At 44.7% G+C, this 21,213-nt stretch overlaps 1 protein-coding gene and 1 long non-coding RNA gene across 13 annotated transcripts in view; both read left to right on the forward strand.

Annotated features, from left to right (window-relative positions):
* LOC126992895 (citramalyl-CoA lyase, mitochondrial-like) overlaps nucleotides 1-21,213 on the forward strand; it is a 28,467-nt gene that overhangs the window by 3,575 nt on the left and 3,679 nt on the right. For all 12 annotated transcript variants that reach the window (XR_007747165.1, XR_007747162.1, XR_007747168.1 and 9 more), the window contains 7 exons: nucleotides 6,953-7,099; nucleotides 9,654-9,848; nucleotides 12,118-12,313; nucleotides 13,125-13,238; nucleotides 16,362-16,423; nucleotides 18,097-18,213; nucleotides 20,552-20,681. Coding sequence is in view for 6 of the 12 variants with exons in the window: in XM_050851767.1 (XP_050707724.1) it covers nucleotides 6,953-7,099; nucleotides 9,654-9,848; nucleotides 12,118-12,313; nucleotides 13,125-13,238; nucleotides 16,362-16,423; nucleotides 18,097-18,213; nucleotides 20,552-20,644 (924 nt within the window). In the remaining 6 variants the exon portion in view is untranslated. The remainder of the gene's footprint in view (nucleotides 1-6,952; nucleotides 7,100-9,653; nucleotides 9,849-12,117; nucleotides 12,314-13,124; nucleotides 13,239-16,361; nucleotides 16,424-18,096; nucleotides 18,214-20,551; nucleotides 20,682-21,213) is intronic.
* On the forward strand, nucleotides 16,430-18,090 carry LOC126992950 (uncharacterized). Its single transcript, XR_007747187.1, has 3 exons — nucleotides 16,430-16,970; nucleotides 17,057-17,142; nucleotides 17,312-18,090. It is a non-coding gene; the product is annotated as an uncharacterized LOC126992950 (long non-coding RNA).

The raw sequence follows: 21,213 nt of genomic DNA on the forward strand, positions 1-21,213 counted from the left end.
AAACAAAATAAAACCATAAATAAAGGTAAATATATCACAGAGTAAAGACACAAAGCCTTCAATGAGATGACTAATGAACAGAAGCTAAAACACACTACTTTAAACGAGGTCAGACTTGAAATGTAATGACCACAAGTAAAGATACAAAACCTTAAATAAAATAAAACCATAAATAAGGTAAACATATAATGGAGTAAAGACACATATCCTTCAACGAGATGACTAATGAAGCAAAAACACATGACTTTAAACGAGGTCAGACTTAAAATGTAATGAACACAAGTAAAGACACAAAACCTTAAATAAAATAAAACCATAAATAAGGTAAATATATAACGGAGCAAAGACACATATCCTTCAACGAGATGACTAATGAAGCAAAAACACATGACTTTAAACGAGGTCGGACTTAAAATGTAATGAACACAAGTAAAGGCACAAAACCTTTAATAAAATAAAACCATAAATAAGGTAAATATATTTACATAGATTTACATAGAAAATCAGACCACACAGACCCCATGGTCCAGACTTGGTGGTCTGTCCTTAAACCTAAGTGATTTTACATTAATCAGAAGACTCCAAAACGTTGCATTTCTGCTCTAGTTGATATTAAGTTGAAGGAAGTGACGGTCGAGCTTATTTTTGAAGGAGTCAATCGTGTTACACTGGACCACTGATGGTGGAAGCTTATTCCATTCTCGCACTATAACGTTGGTGAAGAAAAATATGGTGCAGTCTGAATTTACTTGTCTACATCTGAGTTTTACGCCATTGCTCCTCGTGCGCAAAGTGTCATCGATCATAAACAATGTTGATCTGTCTACATTCGTGAAACCATTAAGTATTTTAAAACATTCGATCAGTTTTCCTCGGAGGCGACGTTTCTCAAGAGAGAACATGTTAAGGGTAGAAAGCCTTTCTTCGTAGGATTTGTTGCGCAAGGAAGGGATCATTTTCGTTGCCCGACGCTGAACATCTTCTAATTTAGCAATATCCTTTGCATGGTGGGGAGACCAAAACTGTACCGCATATTCCAAGTTGGGTCTGACTAAACTGTTGTAGAGCGGGAGTATTACATCTTTATTCTTGAATACAAAGTTTCTTTTAATGAAGCCCAACATTCTGTTCACTTTATTTGCTGCATCGATGCATTGCTGTGAGAATTTGAGGTTTGACGCGATTTTGACCCCCAAGTCCTTGACGTATTGAACGCTTTTGAGTTTAACGCCGCGCATTTCGTATTCGAACTTCTTATTCCTCGTTCCAATTTGAAGGACCTGGCACTTGTCTACGTTAAAGGGCATCTCCCATCTCTCCGACCAAGCTGAAATTTTGTGCAAATCCTCTTGGAGGCTTTGCCTGTCTTAAATCAGTCAGAACCGAGTTACCACTCTGTGTGTCGTCTGCAAATTTACTAATGCGGTTATTGAGTCCAACATCCACGTCGTTGATGTATATAATGAAGAGCACTGGGCCAAGGACCGAGCCCTGAGGGACGCCACTAGTGACAGGCGCCCACTCTGAGTTAAATCCGTCAATCACTACTCTTTGTTGTCTGTTGCTCAACCAATTCGCGATCCATTGGTTTACTTGACCGTCAATACCTATTTGCTTTAATTTGTAAAGTAATTTATGATGCGGGACTTTATCAAACGCTTTCTGGAAATCAAGATAGACTACGCCCAGTGATTTGGTTACGTCATAAACAGTGAAGAGGTCGTTATAAAAGGTTAATAGGTTTGATAGGCAGGATCTTTTGTTTCGGAAGCCATGTTGTGAGTCCCCAATCAATGAGTGGCTTTCAAGGTAACTCACAATTTTGTCTCTAATTATGCCCTCAAGTAACTTACCTACAACCGAAGTTAGACTAATGGGCCTGTAATTACCTGGTACTTTTTTGTCTCCTTTCTTAAAAATCGGTGTCACGTTAGCCTTCTTCCAATCTGAAGGGACGATACCTTGTCGCAAGGACATATTGAATACGGTTGTGAGGGAGGAGAGTATTTCACTCTTTGTTTCTTTCAGCAGAGTTGGATATACTTTGTCAGGTCCAGGACTTTTATTTGTTTTAAGTGATTTGAGGGCTTTAAGGACTTCATCGGGTTTTATTTCAAAGTTAGACAATGCATGCTCGGGATTTACATTAGTACTGGTGTTGTTGGTGGCGGGAGGACTGTTATTATTAAACACCGAGGAAAAGTAATTGTTTAATAGGTTTGCAACGTGTTGGCTGTCAGTCACTAGTGCACCGTCGCTGTTTGTTAAAGGTCCAATTCCACTTCTGATCGCCTTTCTGTTGTTTATGTAACTGAAGAAGGATTTGATTATTTTAACAGTTGGTGGCATTATTTTGTTTATACATACGCTTTGCCTGACACACTAGTCTGTTCACTCATCGCCTGGCATCATTGTAAAGTCTAATGTTTTCGGGCGTGCTTTGCTTTCTTTAACCTGTAAGACAATTTTCTCCTTGACTGAGTGTTTAATTTCGCTATTAAACCAAGGTGGACTTTTATTAGTGTTAATTCACTTCTCGCACAAGGGGACAAATGTGTCCTGCTGAGTGAGTAAGTGATTTTTAAAGCTTAGCCAGGCATCCTCTACATTGCCGTCATCTGATAGTTGCATATCTATTAGTTTTCGTCGGATTTCTACGAAGTTGGCTCTTTTGAAATTGGGCACCTTTACTTTATTTTCAGTCACCGATGTTTGAGCTCTAATGTCAACGCGCACTAGTTTATGATCGCAGGAACCGAGGTGTTCTCCTACCGTGACATTACTGACTAGGTTATCTTGGGTCGCTATAACAAGGTCAAGTATGTTATTTTGTCGAGTTGGTTCAGAAACCATTTGGCTTAGATAATTTTCCTCTAGAAATTCGGTCATTCTATGTGACTCGCATTCTGTACCCGACAGTGTCGCCCAGTCGATATGGGGGAGGTTAAAGTCTCCTAGTATCAGTGAGTCGCTGTTATTAAGTGACTGCCTTAAGACGCTGTACATTTCAAGATCGGCATCGAGTGATTGCCCCGGAGGCCTGTAAGTGACAGATATATTTAAATTGACTTTGCAGTGTTTACTCGCACGCACAAATGTTCAACGTTACTGTTTCTTGGTGTTTTGTCAGTGGGTTGCAAGTAGCTTTTGACAAAAAGGGCGACACCACCCCCTCTACGGTTTACACGATCATTGTTGAAGAATCTGTAGCCATCTATGTTGTATTCGGAACTTAAATCAATATTAGTGGTGTCGATAAATGTTTCGGTTATAGCAATTACGTCACAGTTTTCTGTCAGAGCAAGACATCGCAGTTCATCAAACTTGTTTCTTAGGCTACGCGCATTGAAACTAAGGACTCTTAGGTTATCTTGAAGCTTGGTAATAGAGGTGGTGGTACTGGCGGGTTCAATGTTACGAGTCTGTTGCGGTGTATGGTGTCTATTTACACGGGCGGGATGGAAGGAGAGACAGACAGAGACAGAGAGAGGCAGAGACTGGAGTAAAGACACATATCCTTCAACGAGATGACTAATGAAGCAAAAACACATGACTTTAAACGAGGTCTGACTTAAAATGTAACGACCACAAGCAAAGACACTGTAAAGACACAAAACCTGAAGTGAAATCAGATCATAGATAAGATAAATATATAGAAAATACACTCACCTCTTTTTTTGTAGTTATTGGATATTAAAGGGTAAAGCAACTGTTAATATTAGTTTCTTCCACTTGTCTTTTATTTGCCTTCATATGGAAGGAATGGGAATTTAAATGGATGTTAAATAGACAGAAAAGAAGCAAAAAAGACAAAACACAAACAAGACCAGACATTAAGTAAAATAAGGATGAGGGATGACTAACTAGAGGAAGAAAACACGACATCTCTTTAAATGGAATAGACAGAAATTTAAGTAGATAGACGAAACAAACAAATGCAATAAGACCTAAAACCTTTAACAAGACCAGACATTAAATAAAATAAGGATGAGGGATGACTAACTAGAGGAAGAAAACACGACATCTCTTTAAATGGAATAGACAGAAATGTAAGCAGATAAACGGAACAAACAGATGCAATAAGACCTAAAACCTTTAACCCTTTAAGTGCTATGGCCGGGCATGGATAGAACCTCATACTGCGGGAGCCGGGGAGAAATGAAGACAAAATTCACACGTTAGCATCTCAGAAGTAGTGGTGTGATTTGGGAGGGAAGGAGGAAGTAATGAATGAAGAGGGGGAAAACGCAGGTGTGTTCCCATTGTGGAGGATTAGCAGAGGTAATTATCGTCCTCTTTCTCTATTCCTTCCTTTCTTACTCTCTTCCTGTCTTACTCTCTTTCTTTCTTTCTTTCTTCTTTCCTTTCTTACTTGCTTTCTCTTTCTCCTTTCTTTCTCTCATTCTTCCTCTCTCTTTCTCCTTCATTCTTGTTTCTTTCTTTCACCTTCTCTTTTCTTCCTCTTTCTTTTTTCTTTCTCTTTCTTTCTTTCTCTTTACTTTCTCTTTCTCCTTATTCTCTTTCTTTCATTCTTCTTCTTTCTTTCACCCCTTTGTTCTTTTATTTTTCAACCTTTTCTCTCTTTCATTTTTACTTTTTCTTCCTCTCTTTCTTTCCCTTTTTTCTTCTCTATTTCTCCTTTATTTACTTATTTCTCTTTCATTTTTTTTTTTTCTTATGTATTTCTTTCTCTCTTTATTTTGCTTGCCTTCTTTCTTTCTCCCATTCTTCTTCTCTCATTCTTTTTCTCTTTCTCCTTCCTTCTCTCTTTGTTTGTTTTTTCTCTCTTTATTTCTTTATTTCATTCTTGATTTCTCTTTTTCTCTCTCCCCTTTCTTTCTCTTTTATTCTTCTTCTCTCTTTCTTTATTTCCTTATTTCTTTCTCGCTTCGTCTTTTTCACTTTCTTTATTTTTTCTTTCTTTCATTCTTCTTCATATACGCAGGATATTTTGAGGAGGGAGGGAGGAGAGGAGGATGGGGATAGATGGGGAAGGAGGAGGAGGGGAGATCATTATGGAAAGGATCTCTCTCTCTCTCTCTCTCTCTCTCTCTCTCTCTCTCTCTCTCTCTCTCTCTCTCTGTCTCTCTCTCAGTCTCTGTCTCTGTCTCTGTCTCTCTCTCAGTCTCTGTCTCTCTCTGTTTGTCTCTCTCTCAGTCTCTGTCTCTCTCTGTCTCTGTCTATCTCAGTCTCTGTCTCTCTCTGTCTCTCGCTCAGTCTCTGCCTCTCTCTGTCTCTGTCTGTCTCTCAGTCTCTCTTTCTCTCTGCCTCTCTCTGTCTCTCTCTGTCTGTCTCTGTCTCTCTCTCAGTCTCTGTCTCTCTGTTTCTGTCTGTCTCTGTCTTTCTCTCAGTCTCTGTCTCTCTCTGTCTCTCGCTCAGTCTCTGCCTCTCTCTGTCTGTCTGTCTCTCTCTCTCTCTGCCTCTCTCAGTCTCTGTCTGTCTCTGCCTCTCTTGTCTCTGTCTCTCTCTGCCTCTCTCTGTCTCTGTCTCTCTCTCAGTCTCTGTCTCTGTCTGTCTCTCAGTCTCTGTCTATCTCTGCCTCTCTCTGTCTCTGTCTCTCTCTGTCTCTGTCTGTCTCTCAGTCTCTGTCTCTCTCTGCCTCTCTCTGTCTCTGTCTGTCTCTGTCTCTCTCTCAGTCTCTGTCTCTCTCTGTCTCTGTCTGTCTCTGTCTGTCTCTCAGTCTCTGTCTCTGTCTGTCTCTCAGTCTCTGTCTATCTCTGCCTCTCTCTGTCTCTGTCTCTCAGTCTCTGTCTCTCTCTGTCTCTGTCTCTGTCTATCTCTGTCTCTGTCTGTCTCTCAGTCTCTGTCTCTCTCTGTCTCTGTCTCTGTCTCTCTCTTTCTCTGTCTCTGTTTGTCTCTCAGTCTCTGTCTCTCTCTGCCTCTCTCTGTCTCTGTCTCTCTCTGTCTGTCTCTCAGTCTCTGTCTCTCTCTGCCTCTCTCTGTCTCTGTCTGTCTCTCAGTCTCTGTCTCCCTCTGCCTCTGTCTGTCTGTCTCTCTCTCTCAGTCTCTGTCTCTGTCTCTCTCTGCCTCTCTCTGTCTCTGTCTCTCTCTCAGGCTCTCTCTCTCTCTCTCTCTCTCTCTCTCTGATGGTGGTCGTTGTGGTGTGTGTGTGTGCGTCCCCTTAGCCCCCTTCCCCCCGTGTCGTCTTAGGTCCCTCCCCCGGGTTGTGGATGGGTAGGTAGGTAGTGGGTGCTAATCTGATAATTGGCAGTCGAGCGTGACCGCGCTCCATCATGACCAACAAGGTGCCAACTAGCTGCCCAAATATAAAAACATCCCCGGACGCTCATAGCAGAGAACCGAAGCGTCCACACAGGGCCGGCCCGACGCATAAGCGAAGTAAGCGGTGGCTTAGGGCCCCGAGGCCACAAGGGGGCCCCCAAGAGCAATACAAAATATATTGTAAGAACATTGTCTACCTGTTTATTTACTTAGGGGGCCCCCAAATACAATTTCGCTTAGGGCCCCATGGAGGCTTGGGCCGGCCCTGCGTCCACAGACGCTCATAGCACTGAAAGGGTTAACAAGATCAGACATTAAATAAAATAAGGGCAAGGGATGACTAACAAGAGGAAGAAAACACGACATCTCTAAATGGAATAGACAGAAATGTAAGCAGATAAACGGAACAAACAGATGCAATAAGACCTAAAACCTTTAACAAGACCAGACATTAAATAAGATAAAGAGTGAACGACAACTAACTAGAGGAAGAACACATGACGTCTCTTTAAATGGAGCGAACAGAAATTTAAACATGATAAATGGAATGAACAGAATCAATAAAACACTAAGAGATTAAACGAGACCAAACATTAGGTACATATAATAAGGGTGAAGGGCAGCTAACCAGAAGAAGAGCACATGGCACCTCTCTGAATGGAATTAACAGAAATTTAGACAGTTGATAAAGTGAAGGATACTCACTCACAATCTCTCTCTCTCTCCTCAGTCTGCAGCCACTGAGAGGAGGTATATCCCACGCCGAGCCGTTCTCTACGTCCCTGGAAATGATGAACGGAAATTACAAAAGATTCCTTCACTGGCGGCCGACTGTATTGTGCTGGACTGCGAGGACGGTGTGGCATTGTCCATGAAGGTGGGTGTGAGTCTATAGTCAAGTATGTTAACCATTACAGGCCATGAATTTTATTATTTTTATGTTTTTAACCCCTTGACTGCAGATTTCCTACAAGAAGACATCACCAAGCTACAGGAATGGATCAAAAAGTGTCTGCTACAATTCAATGTTCGAAAAGAAAAATTTAGTCATGCACCTTGGGAGGGGAAATCCAACATACCAATACCACATGGGAAACACTCCACTATCCACCACAGAGGCAGAGAAGGACATGGGAGTATGTGTTACCAGGCTACCAGTGAAAATGAAATCCATGCCAATCACAGCGGAGGAGTTAATGGCCTCTTTGTATTTATAGTCATTTTGAGGAGGTTTATAGGTCCAGAATTTTGTATATACAGTAATACCTCAAGTGCATTACTTTACGAGTGTTCTGATTTATGAGCGAAAAGAAATCACTAAAAATGCCTTGATTTACAACCGGTGACTTGGCATACGAGCATCCTGGTTGTACAAGTATATTATGTTGTTTCTTTTCCAGTCAATCATTTCCAGGATGTAGCTCAGTTTAAAATCATATTTAACCTGGTAGCAGTGACGGGCCAAATTTGTGGCTTTACCGTGTACCAGCGATGGGCCAAATTTCTGCCATGATATAAACCTCATAAAATAGATGATGCATAAACTGATCACACATGCGTTAATATGTATTATGAAATGGTTTGCGTGAGTGATGATTATTTCTCATTATTTTACTTAGAGGGGCCTTTAACCTAACCTAACTTAACCTAACCTAAGAAACATGACCCCGCAGCTACCGGGTTAAACCTTTTGATACAGCAGGGGGGGGGTGGCAATCAATTTTCAAGAAGCCCAAAGTCCAAATTTTAGTTTATATCTTTATGATGTTTCAAGGAGGATTTTGTATATATATTCGTATTACGTATATGATATTTCTTTTCTGGTCAGTCATTTCCAGGAAGTAGCTCAGTTTAAAATCATATATATACCTTTAACCCAGTAGCAGCGGGGATCATGTTTCTTAATGGTCCCTCTAAGCGAGAAAAATAAAAAAAAATCATCCCTTACACAAACCATTTCATAATATATATCAATGCATTTGTGATCAGATTATGTATCATCTATTTTGGGGGGTTTATATCTTGGCACAAATTTGGCCTGCCGCTGCTACACGGTAAAGCCACAAATTTGGCCCGTCGCTGCTACACGGTAAAGCCACAAATTTGGCCCGTCGCTGCTACACGGTAAAGCCACAAATTTGGCCCGTCGCTGCTACACGGTAAAGCCACAAATTTGGCCCGCCACTGCTACACAGTAAAGCCACAAATTTGGCCCGCCACTGCTACACGGTAAAGCCACAAATTTGGCCATCACTGCTACACAGTAAAGCCACAAATTTGGCCCGCCACTGCTACACGGTAAAGCCACAAATTTGGCCCGCCGCTGCTACACGGTAAAGCCACAAATTTGGCCCGTCGCTGCTACACGGTAAAGCCACAAATTTGGCCCGCCACTGCTACACGGTAAAGCCACAAATTTGGCCCGCCACTGCTACACGGTAAAGCCACAAATTTGGCCCGCCACTGCTACACGGTAAAGCCACAAATTTGGCCCGTCGCTGCTACACGGTAAAGCCACAAATTTGGCCTGCCGCTGCTACACGGTAAAGCCACAAATTTGTCCCGTTGCTGATACCGGGTTAATACAATGGGAGGGATTCTGCCAATCAATTTCCAAGAAGCCCAGAGTTCAAAATATGGTTTATATCTATAGTATACATATTTATAGTAAGACTTCTGGTCAATAGTTTCAAGGAGGCTGATGAGTCCAAAATTTTGTATATATATATATTTGTTTTATGATGTGTTTCTTTTCTGGTCAGTCATTTCCAGGATGTAGCTCGGTTTAAAATCATGTATAAATCTATAATACAATGGAGTTTTTTTCCTGGCAATCCATTTTCAAGAAGCTCAAAGTCCAAAATTTAGTTTATATCTGGGGGGTTTTTCTCTCTGCTTATTCCTCTTTTCTGGTGCTTTCTGCTTCTTTCTGCTTTCTAAACTTAGCATTAACAATTTCGAGAAACTCATCAGTCCATATTCTTTATTATTATCTTTCTTTATTCTTATTCTTGTATCTTTATTTTGACATTTTTCTGGTCAGTAGTCTCTTGGAGGTTGCTCAGTCCAAAATCTTCATTATTGTTTTTTTTTACTTCTATATTCTTTCTTTTTATCTTTATTGCAACACTTTTTCTGGTCAGCAATTTCCAAGAGGCTGCACGGTCCAAACTCTTATCACTATTATTCTTTACTCGTATTCTCTTTTATTACCTTCATTATGACATTTTACTACCTGGTCTTCTCTCATTATCATTATTACGACATTTTGCTTTCTCGTTCTCCTTTATTATCTTTATTACGACACTTTTTTCCCAGCCAACAGTCTAAGAGGCCACTCGGTCAAAAATCTTTACTAGCATTTTTCATTACTCTTATGCTCTTTATTTATCTTTATTACGACACTTTTTTTTCTGTCCAACACTCTTCAGGAGGCCGCTCGGTCCAAAATCCGCCGCGTGCTGCACACCCAAGAGATAGACTTCAGCGGTAAGGACTGCTCGGTGCGCTTCAACAGTGTGGAGAGCGGCCTGTGCGAGGGGGACATGCTGGAGGTCCTCTCAGCACAGCACCTGCCGGCCACTGTGCACCTCCCAAAAGTGGACTCGCCAGAACACCTCACCTGGGTAATAATCATTTTCTTTTATAGTCCATCTTCTATTCACCCATATCACAAGCTCTCCCTTCCTTGGCCATTCCCTTCACCCATATCACAAGCTCTCCCTTCCTTGGCCATTCCCTTCACCCATATCACAAGCTCTCCCTTCCTTGGCCATTCCCTTCTCCCATATTACAAGCTCTCCCTTCCTTCCCCATTCCCTTCACCCATATCACAAGCTCTCCCTTCCTTGGCCATTCCCTTTACTCATATTAGAAGCTCTCCCTACCTTGGCCATTCCCTTCGCCCATATTACAAGCTCTCCCTTCCTTCCCCATTCCCTTCACCCATATCACAAGCTCTCCCTTCCTTGGCCATTCCCTTCACCCATATCACAAGCTCTCCCTTCCTTGGCCATTCTTTTCACCCATATCACAAGCTTTCCCTCTTAGTGGGTAGGCGGTGGCCGAGCTGGTAGCGTACTGGACCCACATTCGCCGCGTGATGGACGACGCGGGTTCGAATCCTCACGCTACCACTCGGATTTTTCAGTCACCGCCGAGTGGCTTAAAACTACCCACATGCTGTCCTGAAGACCACCCATCAACCCGGACTCTAGAGAAAGCCGTCCAAGCCAATCAAGAACGAGTTCCAGGGGGGCAGCATGAGCCAATGTAAGATGGCGCCACTATAAACACTCGCCTGCGCCAGAACGGGCTGGGCCGACCATCAGGCCCCACCTGGAAGAAGCCTTGGGCCGACCATCAGGCCCCACCGGGAAGATGCCTACCGGCGCAATAGGCAAGAACGTAAAAAAAAAAAAAAAAAAAAAAAAGACCATTCCCTTCACCCATATCACAAGCTCTCTTTTCCTTGCCCATTCCCTTCACCCATATAACAAGCTCTCCTTTCCTTAGCCATTCCCTTCACCCATATCACAAGCTCTCCCTTCCTTGGCCATTCCCTTCACCCATATAACAAGCTCTCCTTTCCTTAGCCATTCCCTTCACCCATATCACAAGCTCTCCCTTCCTTGGCCATTCCCTTCACCCATATCACAAGCTCTCCCTTCCTTGCCCATTCCCTTCACCCATATCACAAGCTCTCCCTTCCTTGGCCATTCCCTTCACCCATATCACAAGCTCTCCCTTCCTCGGCCATTCCCTTCACCCATATCACAAGCTCTCCCTTCCTTGGCCATTCCCTTCACCCATATCACAAGCTCTCCCTTCCTTGGCCATTCCCTTCACCCATATTACAAGCTCTCCCTTCCTTGGCCATTCCTTTCACTAATATCACAAGCTCTCCCTTCCTTGCCCATTCCTTTCACCCATATCACAAGCTCTCCCTTTCTCAGCCATTCCCTTCATCCATATTAAAGCTCTCCGTTTTTTGGCCGTTCCTTTCACCCATATCATAAGCTCTCCCTTCCTTCCCCATTCCCTTCACCAATATCACAAGCTCTCCCTTCCTTGGCCATTCCTTTCACCCGTATTACAAGCTCTCCCTTCCTCAGCCATTCCCTTCACCCATATCACAAGCTTTCCCTCTTAGACCACTCCCTTCACCCATATCACAAGCTCTCTTTTCCTTGGCCATTCCCTTCACCCATATAACAAGCTCTCCCTTCCTTGGCCATTCCCTTCACCCATATCACAAGGTCTCCCTTCCTTGGCCATTCCCTTCACCCATATCACAAGGTCTCCCTTCCTTGGCCATTCCCTTCACCCATATCACAAGCTCTCCCTTCCTTGGCCATTCCCTTCACCCATATCACAAGCTCTCCCTTCCTTGGCCATTCCCTTCACCCATATCACAAGCTCTCCCTTCCTTGGCCATTCCCTTAACCCATATCACAAGCTCTCCTTCCTTGACCATTCCCTTCACCCATATCACAAGCTCTCCCTTCCTTGGCCATTCCCTTCACCCATATCACAAGCTCTCCCTTCCTTGACCATTCCCTTCACCCATATCACAAGCTCTCCCTTCCTTGGCCATTCCCTTCATCCATATCACAAGCTCTCCCTTCCTTGGCCATTCCCTTCACCCATATCACAAGCTCTCCCTTCCTTGGCCATTCCCTTCACCCATATCACAAACTCTCCCTTCCTTGGCCATTCCCTTCACCCATATCACAAACTCTCCCTTCCTTGGCCATTCCCTTCACCCATATCACAAACTCTCCCTTCCTTGGCCATCCCCGTTGCCCATATTACATGATCACTTTGCCAGGAACATAGCCCAGGCGTAAATTTGAAATACCTTCATAAGAATAGCACCAAGTAACCCCAGACTAGTTCGCAGACAGGCTGAAGACGACCCTCGCCACACGCACGCTGGAGGAAAAACTACGACTGGTCATCTTCGCTGAGTCTGCGGAATCCCTCCTACAGCTGCCGGAGATCTGCCGTCGCGGTGCCGAGCTCTCCCAGGACTCTCCCTTCCTCCTCGATGCAATTGTGTTTGGCTCGGACGACTTCTGCGCCGACATTGGTAAGTGTGTGTCTGATATTTTATTTTTACACACCCATCCACACAACCCACCTCACCTCACCTCACCTCACCTGTCCCTCCCTCACTTCACATGCTGGGCGGAAAAGTGGTGGAGGAAGAATGCATAGGTGAAATTCATATTTTTTATTTATTTTTCAACAGTACAGGAGGCAAGTCAAGGGCAAAAATTAATGAAAACAAAGAACAAAAAGGAGAGATCAGGCAACTCCTTTCTATTTTCATTTTTAGGGGCATTACTGAGATTACTTTTTTGTTATTGTTGTTGTTTTTGTTTATCCCTTTGAGCTACTTTCCTTGCCATAGAAAAAAAAAAAAAGGAAGATGCTGTCTGGGTAACTGGTAAGGGATTAGGTTTAGTAATGGTGGGAGGAAAGGTTATTGTAGTAGTAGTAGTAGTAGTAGTAGTAGTAGTAGTAGTAGAAGTAGTAGTAGTAGTAGTCCCCTCTATCCTTCCTATCCTCTTACTCTCCTCCCTTCTACACTTCCTCTATTATGCTCTTGTTCCTTCATTCTTTCTCCCCTTCCTCCCATTCTCTCCTCCTCCCTTCAGTGGTAATAGTAGTAGTAATAGTAGTAGTAGTAGTAGTAGTCCCCTCTACCCTTCCTATCCTCTTACTCTCCTCCCTTCTCCTACACTTCCTCTCTTATGCTCCTGTTCCTTCATTCTTTCTCTCCTCCTCCTCCCTTCAGTAATAGTAGTAGTAACAGTAGCAGTAGTAGTAGTAGTATGCTTGCCTTATTAGTTGTTGGGGTACTTAAGTCTCCCTCTAAATATACCATCTTCTCTCAGGTGCTACAAGGACCAACGAGGCGAGGGAGCTGCTGTTCGCCAGGCAGTACGTGGTGACGGTGGCCAAGGCGTTCAAGCTGCAGGCCGTCGATATCGTGTACATTGATTACAAGGGTGAGAGGAAGCACTGTATTATTAGCCCTGTCTGTGTGCCTTTGTCTCTCCCTTCCTCGGCCATTCCCTTCACCCATATCACAAGCTCTCCCTTCCTTGGCCATTCCCTTCACCCATATCACAAGCTCTCCCTTCCTTGCCCATTCCCTTCATCCATATCACAAGCTCTCCCTTCCTCAGCCATTCCCTTCTCCAATATCACAAGCTCTCCCTTCCTCGGCCATTCCCTTTTCCAATATCACAAGCTCTCCCTTCCTTGGCCATTCCCTTCTCCAATATCACAAGCTCTCCCTTCCTCGGCCATTCCCTTCTCCAATATCACAAGCTCTCCCTTCCTTGGCCGTTCCCTTCTCCAATATCACAAGCTCTCCCTTCCTCGGCCATTCCCTTCTCCAATATCACAAGCTCTCCCTTCCTTGGCCATTCCCTTCGCCCATATTACAAGCTCTCCCTTCCTTGGCCATTCCCTTCTCCCATATCACAAGCTCTCCCTTCCTTGGCCGTTCCCTTCACCCATATCACAAGCTCTCCCTTCCTTGGCCATTCCCTTCACCCATATCACAAGCTCTCCCTTCCTTGGCCATTCCCTTCACCCATATTACAAGCTCTCCCTTCCTTGGCCATTCCCTTCTCCAATATCACAAGCTCTCCATTCCTTGGCCATTCCCTTCTCCAATATCACAAGCTCTCCCTTCCTTGGCCATTCCCTTCTCCAATATCACAAGCTCTCCCTTCCTCGGCCATTCCCTTCTCCAGTATCACAAGCTCTCCCTTCCTTGGCCATTCCCTTCGCCAATATCACAAGCTCTCCCTTCCTTGGCCATTCCCTTCACCCATATCATAAGCTCTCCCTTCCTTGCTCATTCCCTTCTCCCATATCACAAGCTCTCCCTTCCTTGGCCATTCCCTTCACCCATATCACAAGCTCTCCCTTCCTTGGCCATTCCCTTCTCCAATATCACAAGCTCTCCCTTCCTCAGCCATTCCCTTTTCCAATATCACAAGCTCTCCCTTCCTTGGCCATTCCCTTCTCCAATATCACAAGCTCTCCCTTCCTCGGCCATTCCCTTCTCCAGTATCACAAGCTCTCCCTTCCTTGGCCATTCCCTTCTCCAATATCACAAGCTCTCCCTTCCTCGGCCATTCCCTTCTCCAATATCACAAGCTCTCCCTTCCTTGGCCATTCCCTTCTCCAATATCACAAGCTCTCCCTTCCTCGGCCATTCCCTTCTCCAATATCACAAGCTCTCCCTTCCTTGGCCGTTCCCTTCACCCATATCACAAGCTCTCCCTTCCTTGGCCATTCCCTTCACCCATATCACAAGCTCTCCCTTCCTTGGCCATTCCCTTCACCCATATTACAAGCTCTCCCTTCCTTGGCCATTCCCTTCACCCATATCACAAGCTCTCCCTTCCTTGGCCATTCCCTTCACCCATATCACAAGCTCTCCCTTCCTAGACCATTCCCTTCACCCATATCACAAGCTCTCCCTTCCTTGGCCACTCCCTTCACCCATATCACAAGCTCTCCCTTCCTAGACCATTCCTTTCACCCATATTACAAGCTCTCCCTTCCTCGGCCATTCCTTTCACCCATACTACAAGCTCTCCCTTCCTAGACCATTCCTTTCACCCATATCACAAGCTCTCCTTTCCTAGACCATTCCTTTCACCCATATCACAAGCTCTCCCTTCCTAGACCATTCCTTTCACCCATATCACAAGCTCTCCCTTCCTAGACCATTCCTTTCACCCATATCACAAGCTCTCCCTTCCTAGACCATTCCTTTCACCCATATCACAAGCTCTCCCTTCCTAGACCATTCCCTTCACCCATATCACAAGCTCTCCCTTCCTAGACCATTCCTTTCACCCATATCACAAGCTCTCCCTTCCTAGACCATTCCTTTCACCCATATCACAAGCTCTCCCTTCCTAGACCATTCCCTTCACCCATATTACAAGCTCTCCCTTCCTCGGCCATTCCCTTTGCCCATACCACAAGCTCTCCCTTCCTAGACCATTCCTTTCACCCATATCACAAGCTCTCCCTTCCTAGACCATTCCCTTTGCCCATATCATAAGCTCTCCCTTCCTAAACCATTCCCTTCACCCATATCATAAGCTCTCCCTTCCTAAACCATTCCCTTCACCCATATCATAAGCTCTCCCTTCCTAAACCATTCCCTTCACCCATATCATAAGCTCTCCCTTCCTAAACCATTCCCTTCACCCATATCACAAGCTCTCCCTTCCTAGACCATTCCCTTCACCCATATCACAAGCTCTCCCTTCCTAGACCATTCCCTTCACCCATATCACAAGCTCTCCCTTCCTAGACCATTCCCTTTGCCCATATCACAAGCTCTCCCTTCCTAGACCATTCCCTTTGCCCATACCACAAGCTCTCCCTTCCTAGACCATTCCCTTTGCCCATATCACAAGCTCTCCCTTCCTAGACCATTCTCTTTGCCCATATCACAAGCTCTCCTTTCCTAGACCATTCCTTTGCCCATATCACAAGCTCTCCTTCCTAGACCATTCCTTCACCCCTTTCATAAGCTCTCCCTTCCTAAACCATTCCCTTCACCCATATCATAAGCTCTCCTTCCTAGACCATTCCCTTTGCCCATATCACAAGCTCTCCTTCCTAGACCATTCCTTTGCCCATATCACAAGCTCTCCCTTCCTAGACCATTCCCTTTGCCCATATCACAAGCTCTCCCTTCCTAGACCATTCCCTTTGCCCATATCACAAGCTCTCCCTTCCTAGACCATTCCTTTCACCCATATCACAAGCTCTCCCTTCCTAGACCATTCCTTTCACCCATACCACAAGCTCTCCCTTCTTAGACCATTCCCTTTGCCCATACCACAAGCTCTCCCTTCCCTGACCATTCCCTTTGCTCATATCACAAGCTCTCCCTTCCCTGACCATTCCCCTAACCCATATGATGCATTTTTTTACTTTCTTCCTTTTATTTACTTTTTTTTTACTTCTTCATTTTTACATAATCTGTATCTCCTTTTTATTATTTTCTTGACAAAGCAAAGCAAACTCTCTTGCATTTGTTTTTGCCATCAAGGTCACCAAATGAGAAACTAATGTGGGTTAACTTTCAGATCTCGAGGGGCTAAGGAAGCAGAGCGAGGAGGGGGCAGGCATGGGGTTCACAGGCAAGCAGGTGAGACTGTACTAATTACCGGGTTATATTATAAAACATTTCCAAACACAGACACACTCGACAAGGCTTTTGTGAGAGTTTGGGGCATTTCCAGGGGAACTTTTACGACCCTGGTAGTAGTTCGACCCTTCCTCTGTACCGTGAACTTAAAATATCGCTCATTAGAACCTGCCTGCTTTCCTTTTTGGTCTTTGGAAATAGCTGATTCGAGATGGGAAAGCATGACAATACCAACCAGTGTCCTAATGATATGTGATTGATGAGGATATGTATTGAACTGCAGAGGAGGTGGAAGTGAGGTGCATGGGATTAAAACGGAGAGAGACTAGAAGGTGTGATGTGGTTGAATGTACTGAGGAGGGAAAGATTGAGAAGGTAGAGAGGAGGTAGAAGGGAGGTGCAAACAGTGAGAGATGATGTGTGGTGTGGTTGAATGTACTGAGGACGGAAAGATTGAAAAGGTAGAGAGGAGATAGAAGGGAGGTGCAAACAATGAGAGATAAGGTGTGGTGTGGTTGAATGTACTGAGGAGGGAAAGATTGAGAAGGTAGAGAGGAGATAGAAGGGCAGTGCAAACAGAGAGAGATAAGCTGTGGTGTGGTTGAATGTACTGAGGAGGGAAAGATTGAGAAGGTAGAGAGGAGGTAGAAGGGAGGTGCAAACAATGAGAGATAAGGTGTAGTGTGGTTGAATGTACTGAGGAGGGAAAGATTGAGAAGGTAGAGAGGAGATAGAAGGGCAGTGCAAACAGAGAGAGATAAGGTGTGTGGTTGAATGTACTGAGGAGAGAAAGATTGAGAAGGTAGAGAGGAGATAGAAGGGCAGTGCAAACAATGAGAGATAAGGTTTGGTGTGGTTGAATGTACTGAGGAGGGAAAGATTGAAAAGGTAGAGAGGAGGTAGAAGGGAGGTGCAAACAATGAGAGATAAGGTGTGGCGTGGAAGTTGTGTTCAGTGTGTTGAAGAGAGGAGAAACTAAAACAAAGAGAGGTGCTATAGAGGGAAATATTCTGTGACCCCTCCGCCCCTCACATCAACCATTTCCTAAGGCTGAAAAGGAGATTAAGTAGGTTTTCATTAGTGTTCCTTCAGGTTTATGGTGCAGAGGAAAGGTCAAATTACCACTAGGGTCACAAAACTACCCCATACGAAAGCCTTGCCAATTGTGTGTGTCTGGGCAAATATTCTCTGACCCTTCCGCCCCTCACATCAACCATTTCCTAAGGCCGAAATAGAGATTAAGCGGGTTCTCACGAGTGTTCCTTCAGGTTCATGGTACAGAGGAAAAGTCAAATTACCACCAGGGTCACAAAACTACCCCTGGAAATCCCCCAAAATCGCACGAAAGCCTGGGTGCCAAAATGTTTTACCCGTCTGCTGTGATTGGCATGGATTTCGCCTTCACTGGTAGTCTGGTAACATATAGTCCCAGGTCTTTCTCTGCCTTTGTGGTAGATAGTGGAGTGTTTCCCATGTGGTATTGGTATGCTGGATTTCCCCTCCCAAGGTGCGCGACTGTACATTTTTCTTCATTGAATTGTAGCAGCCACTTTTTGTTCCATTCCTGTAGCTTGGTGATGTCTTCTTGCAGGAAATCCACAGTCAAGGGGTTGAGAATAGTAGGGAAAGATTGAGACGGTATGGGCACGTTATTGGTGTGAATCTCGTTACAGGTGATCCATCCAGGGCAGGTGCCAGTGGTGCAGACAGCCTTCTCCCCTCCGCCGCAGAAGGTCGAGTGGGCGGCAGCGCTTGTGGAGGCCTTTGAACAGCACCAGCAGGAGGGGAAGGTAGCTATATCCTGTCTTAATACCTCCTCCTTACATTCCCTTCACCCATATCACAAGCCCTCCCTTCCTTGGATATTCCCTTCACCCATATCACAAGCCCTCCCTTCCTTGGATATTCCCTTCACCCATATCACAAGCCCTCCCTTCCTTGGCCATTCCCTTCACCCATATCACAAGCTCTCCCTTCCTTGGCCATTTCCCTCACCCATATCACAAGCCCTCCCTTCCTTGGCCATTCCCTTCACCCATATCACAAGCTCTCCCTTCCTTGGCCATTCCCTTTACCCATATCACAAGCTCTCCCTTCCTCAGCCATTCCTTTCACCCATATCACAAGCTCTCTCTTCCTCAGCCATTCCCTTCACCCATATCACAAGCTCTCCCTTCCTTGGCCATTCCCTTCACCCATATCACAAGCTCTCCCTTCCTTGGCCATTCCCTTCACCCATATCACAAGCTCTCCCTTCCTTGGCCATTCCCTTCACCCATATCACAAGCTCTCCCTTCCTTGGCCATTCCCTTCACCCATATCACAAGCTCTCCCTTCCTTGGCCATTCCCTTCACCCATATCACAAGCTCTCCCTTCCTTGGCCATTTCCCTCACCCATATCACAAGCTCTCCCTTCCTTGGCCATTTCCCTCACCCATATCACAAGCTCTCCCTTCCTTGGCCATTTCCCTCACCCATATCACAAGCTCTCCCTTCCTTGGCCATTTCCCTCACCCATATCACAAGCTCTCCCTTCCTTGGCCATTCCCTTCACCCATATCACAAGCTCTCCCTTCCTTGGCCATTCCCTTCACCCATATCACAAGCTCTCCCTTCCTTGGCCATTTCCCTCACCCATATCACAAGCTCTCCCTTCCTTGGCTATTCCCTTCACCCGTATCACAAGCTTTCCCTTGCTAGGTCATTCCCTTCACCCATATCACAAGCTCTCCCTTCCTAGACCATTCCCTTCACCCATATCACAAGCTCTCCCTTCCTAGACCATTCCCTTCACCCATATTACAAGCTCTCCATTTCTTAGTAGTTATTTTATTTTATTTAATTTTGTACAGTAAAAGAAGCATTTCAGGACCCCCCCAAAAAAGACAAACATAACAAAAAATACTTCCTAAATGCTGCCCCAGTCAAAGAAAGCAGAATGAGTGGCCAGGAGAGAGGGTCTGTTTCGGAGAGGCGTTTCGATACTCCCCTCTTGAAATATAGTGTATGTAGTATAGCGCGTGTATGTATAGTGTGCACAGTGTTGAAGCTGACATTTGAACATGATCAGGCTGTATGAAGGGAGCAGGATTGTTGTCACAGTATTAGTATGAGGAATTCAGGGCCATTTTCGCAGACACTCGGTTCTCACGACTATTTCCCAAGGCCACAAAGGAGGTTAGTCAGGTTCTCATTATTGTTTATTTACATTCATGGTGCAAAAGCCTCATCTAACTATCACTGGGCCCATACAGCTACCCATGGCAATACTAGCACAACCTCTTCCAAAGCCAAATATAGGTGTATAAGCCCCAAAGTGTTAGAGTATGGGCCACAGGGCAAATACATGGTGAGGTTTGCCAGGTTCTCATTAGTGTTTATTTACGTTCATGGTGCAGAAGCCTTGTCCAGCTATCAATAGGTCCATACGGCTACCCACGGCAATACTAACACAGCCTCTTTCAAAACAAGACGTGGGTGTGAAAGCCCCGAAATGGTAGAGAAGATGTGCCACAGGGTAATATAAGGTGAGGTTAGCCTGGTTCTCATCGGTGTTTATTTATGTTCATGGTGCAGAAGCCTTGTCCAGCTATCAATAGGCCCATACGGCTACCCACGGCAATACTAACACAACCTCTTTCAAAACAAGACGTGGGTGTGAAAGCCCCAAAATGGTAGAGAAGATGTGCCACAGGGTAATATAAGGTGAGGTTAGCCTGGTTCTCATCGGTGTTTATTTATGTTCATGGTGCAGAAGCCTTGTTAAACTATCAATAGGCCCATACAGCTACCCACGGCAATACTAACACAGCCTCTTCCAAAGCCAAATGTGGGTGTGTAAGCTCCAAAATATTAGAGAGTATGGGCCACAGGGTAATATAAGGTGAGGTTAGCCAGGTTTTCATGAGTGTTTTTTTTCTGTTTATGGTGCAGAAGCCTTTTCCAGCTATCAATAGGCCCATACAGCTACCCACGGCAATACTAACAACCTCTTCCAAAGCAAAACATGGGTGTGAAAGCCCCAAAATGTTAGAGTATATGGGCCTGAATCTTGCAAGGTAAATATAAGGTAAAGATGAGCCTGAGCATCACAAGAAAGGGTAAAGCTGTCGTTCTCCTCCACCCAGGGCGCCTTCACCTTCCGAGGACACATGATAGACATGCCACTACTGCTGCAGGCACGGAACATCCTGCAACTTGCCGCTGTTACCAAGAAGTGAGGGCTGCAGGATGGCGCAACAGGGCCTCGGAAAGCAGGTACTCAGAACTGTAATTGGTCTGTGCATAATGGGCCAGTTCAACCGTCTAACACAGTCATCGTAAGCACTCAAAACGAACTATATTCTCCACAATGATAATTTTTTCTACTGGCACAATAGGCCACACCGTAAAAAAAAAAAAAATACTCTCCACACTGATCCGTTATCTCTACTCAACACCAGATACTGAAGAGATTTCCTGTGTGGTTTTCCTTAGTTTCCGTCGTTTTATATCAACGCCAAACACTATAGAAGGAGTTTTTGTGGTGTTTTGTGTTAGGTTGGGGAATTTATGAACTTGCTGGACTAGACTGTGAAGCTGGCCCTATGTTTTGTCGCCTTCGTAAACAAGCTGCCCAAGTCATTTCTGCTACTTTTTGGGAAATCGGAAACTAATCGCCTCATTTTCTATTAACTTCTGACAGAGATAGATGAAAGAATTGAGTGAGAGAAAACAAAACCAATAAATTTTTTCCACGTTTGGGGAAATCGGAAAATAGCCGCCTTATTTTCTATTAACTTGTGATAGA

This window comes from Eriocheir sinensis, chromosome 7 (assembly GCF_024679095.1).
Source record: "Eriocheir sinensis breed Jianghai 21 chromosome 7, ASM2467909v1, whole genome shotgun sequence".
NCBI lineage: Eukaryota > Metazoa > Arthropoda > Malacostraca > Decapoda > Varunidae > Eriocheir > Eriocheir sinensis.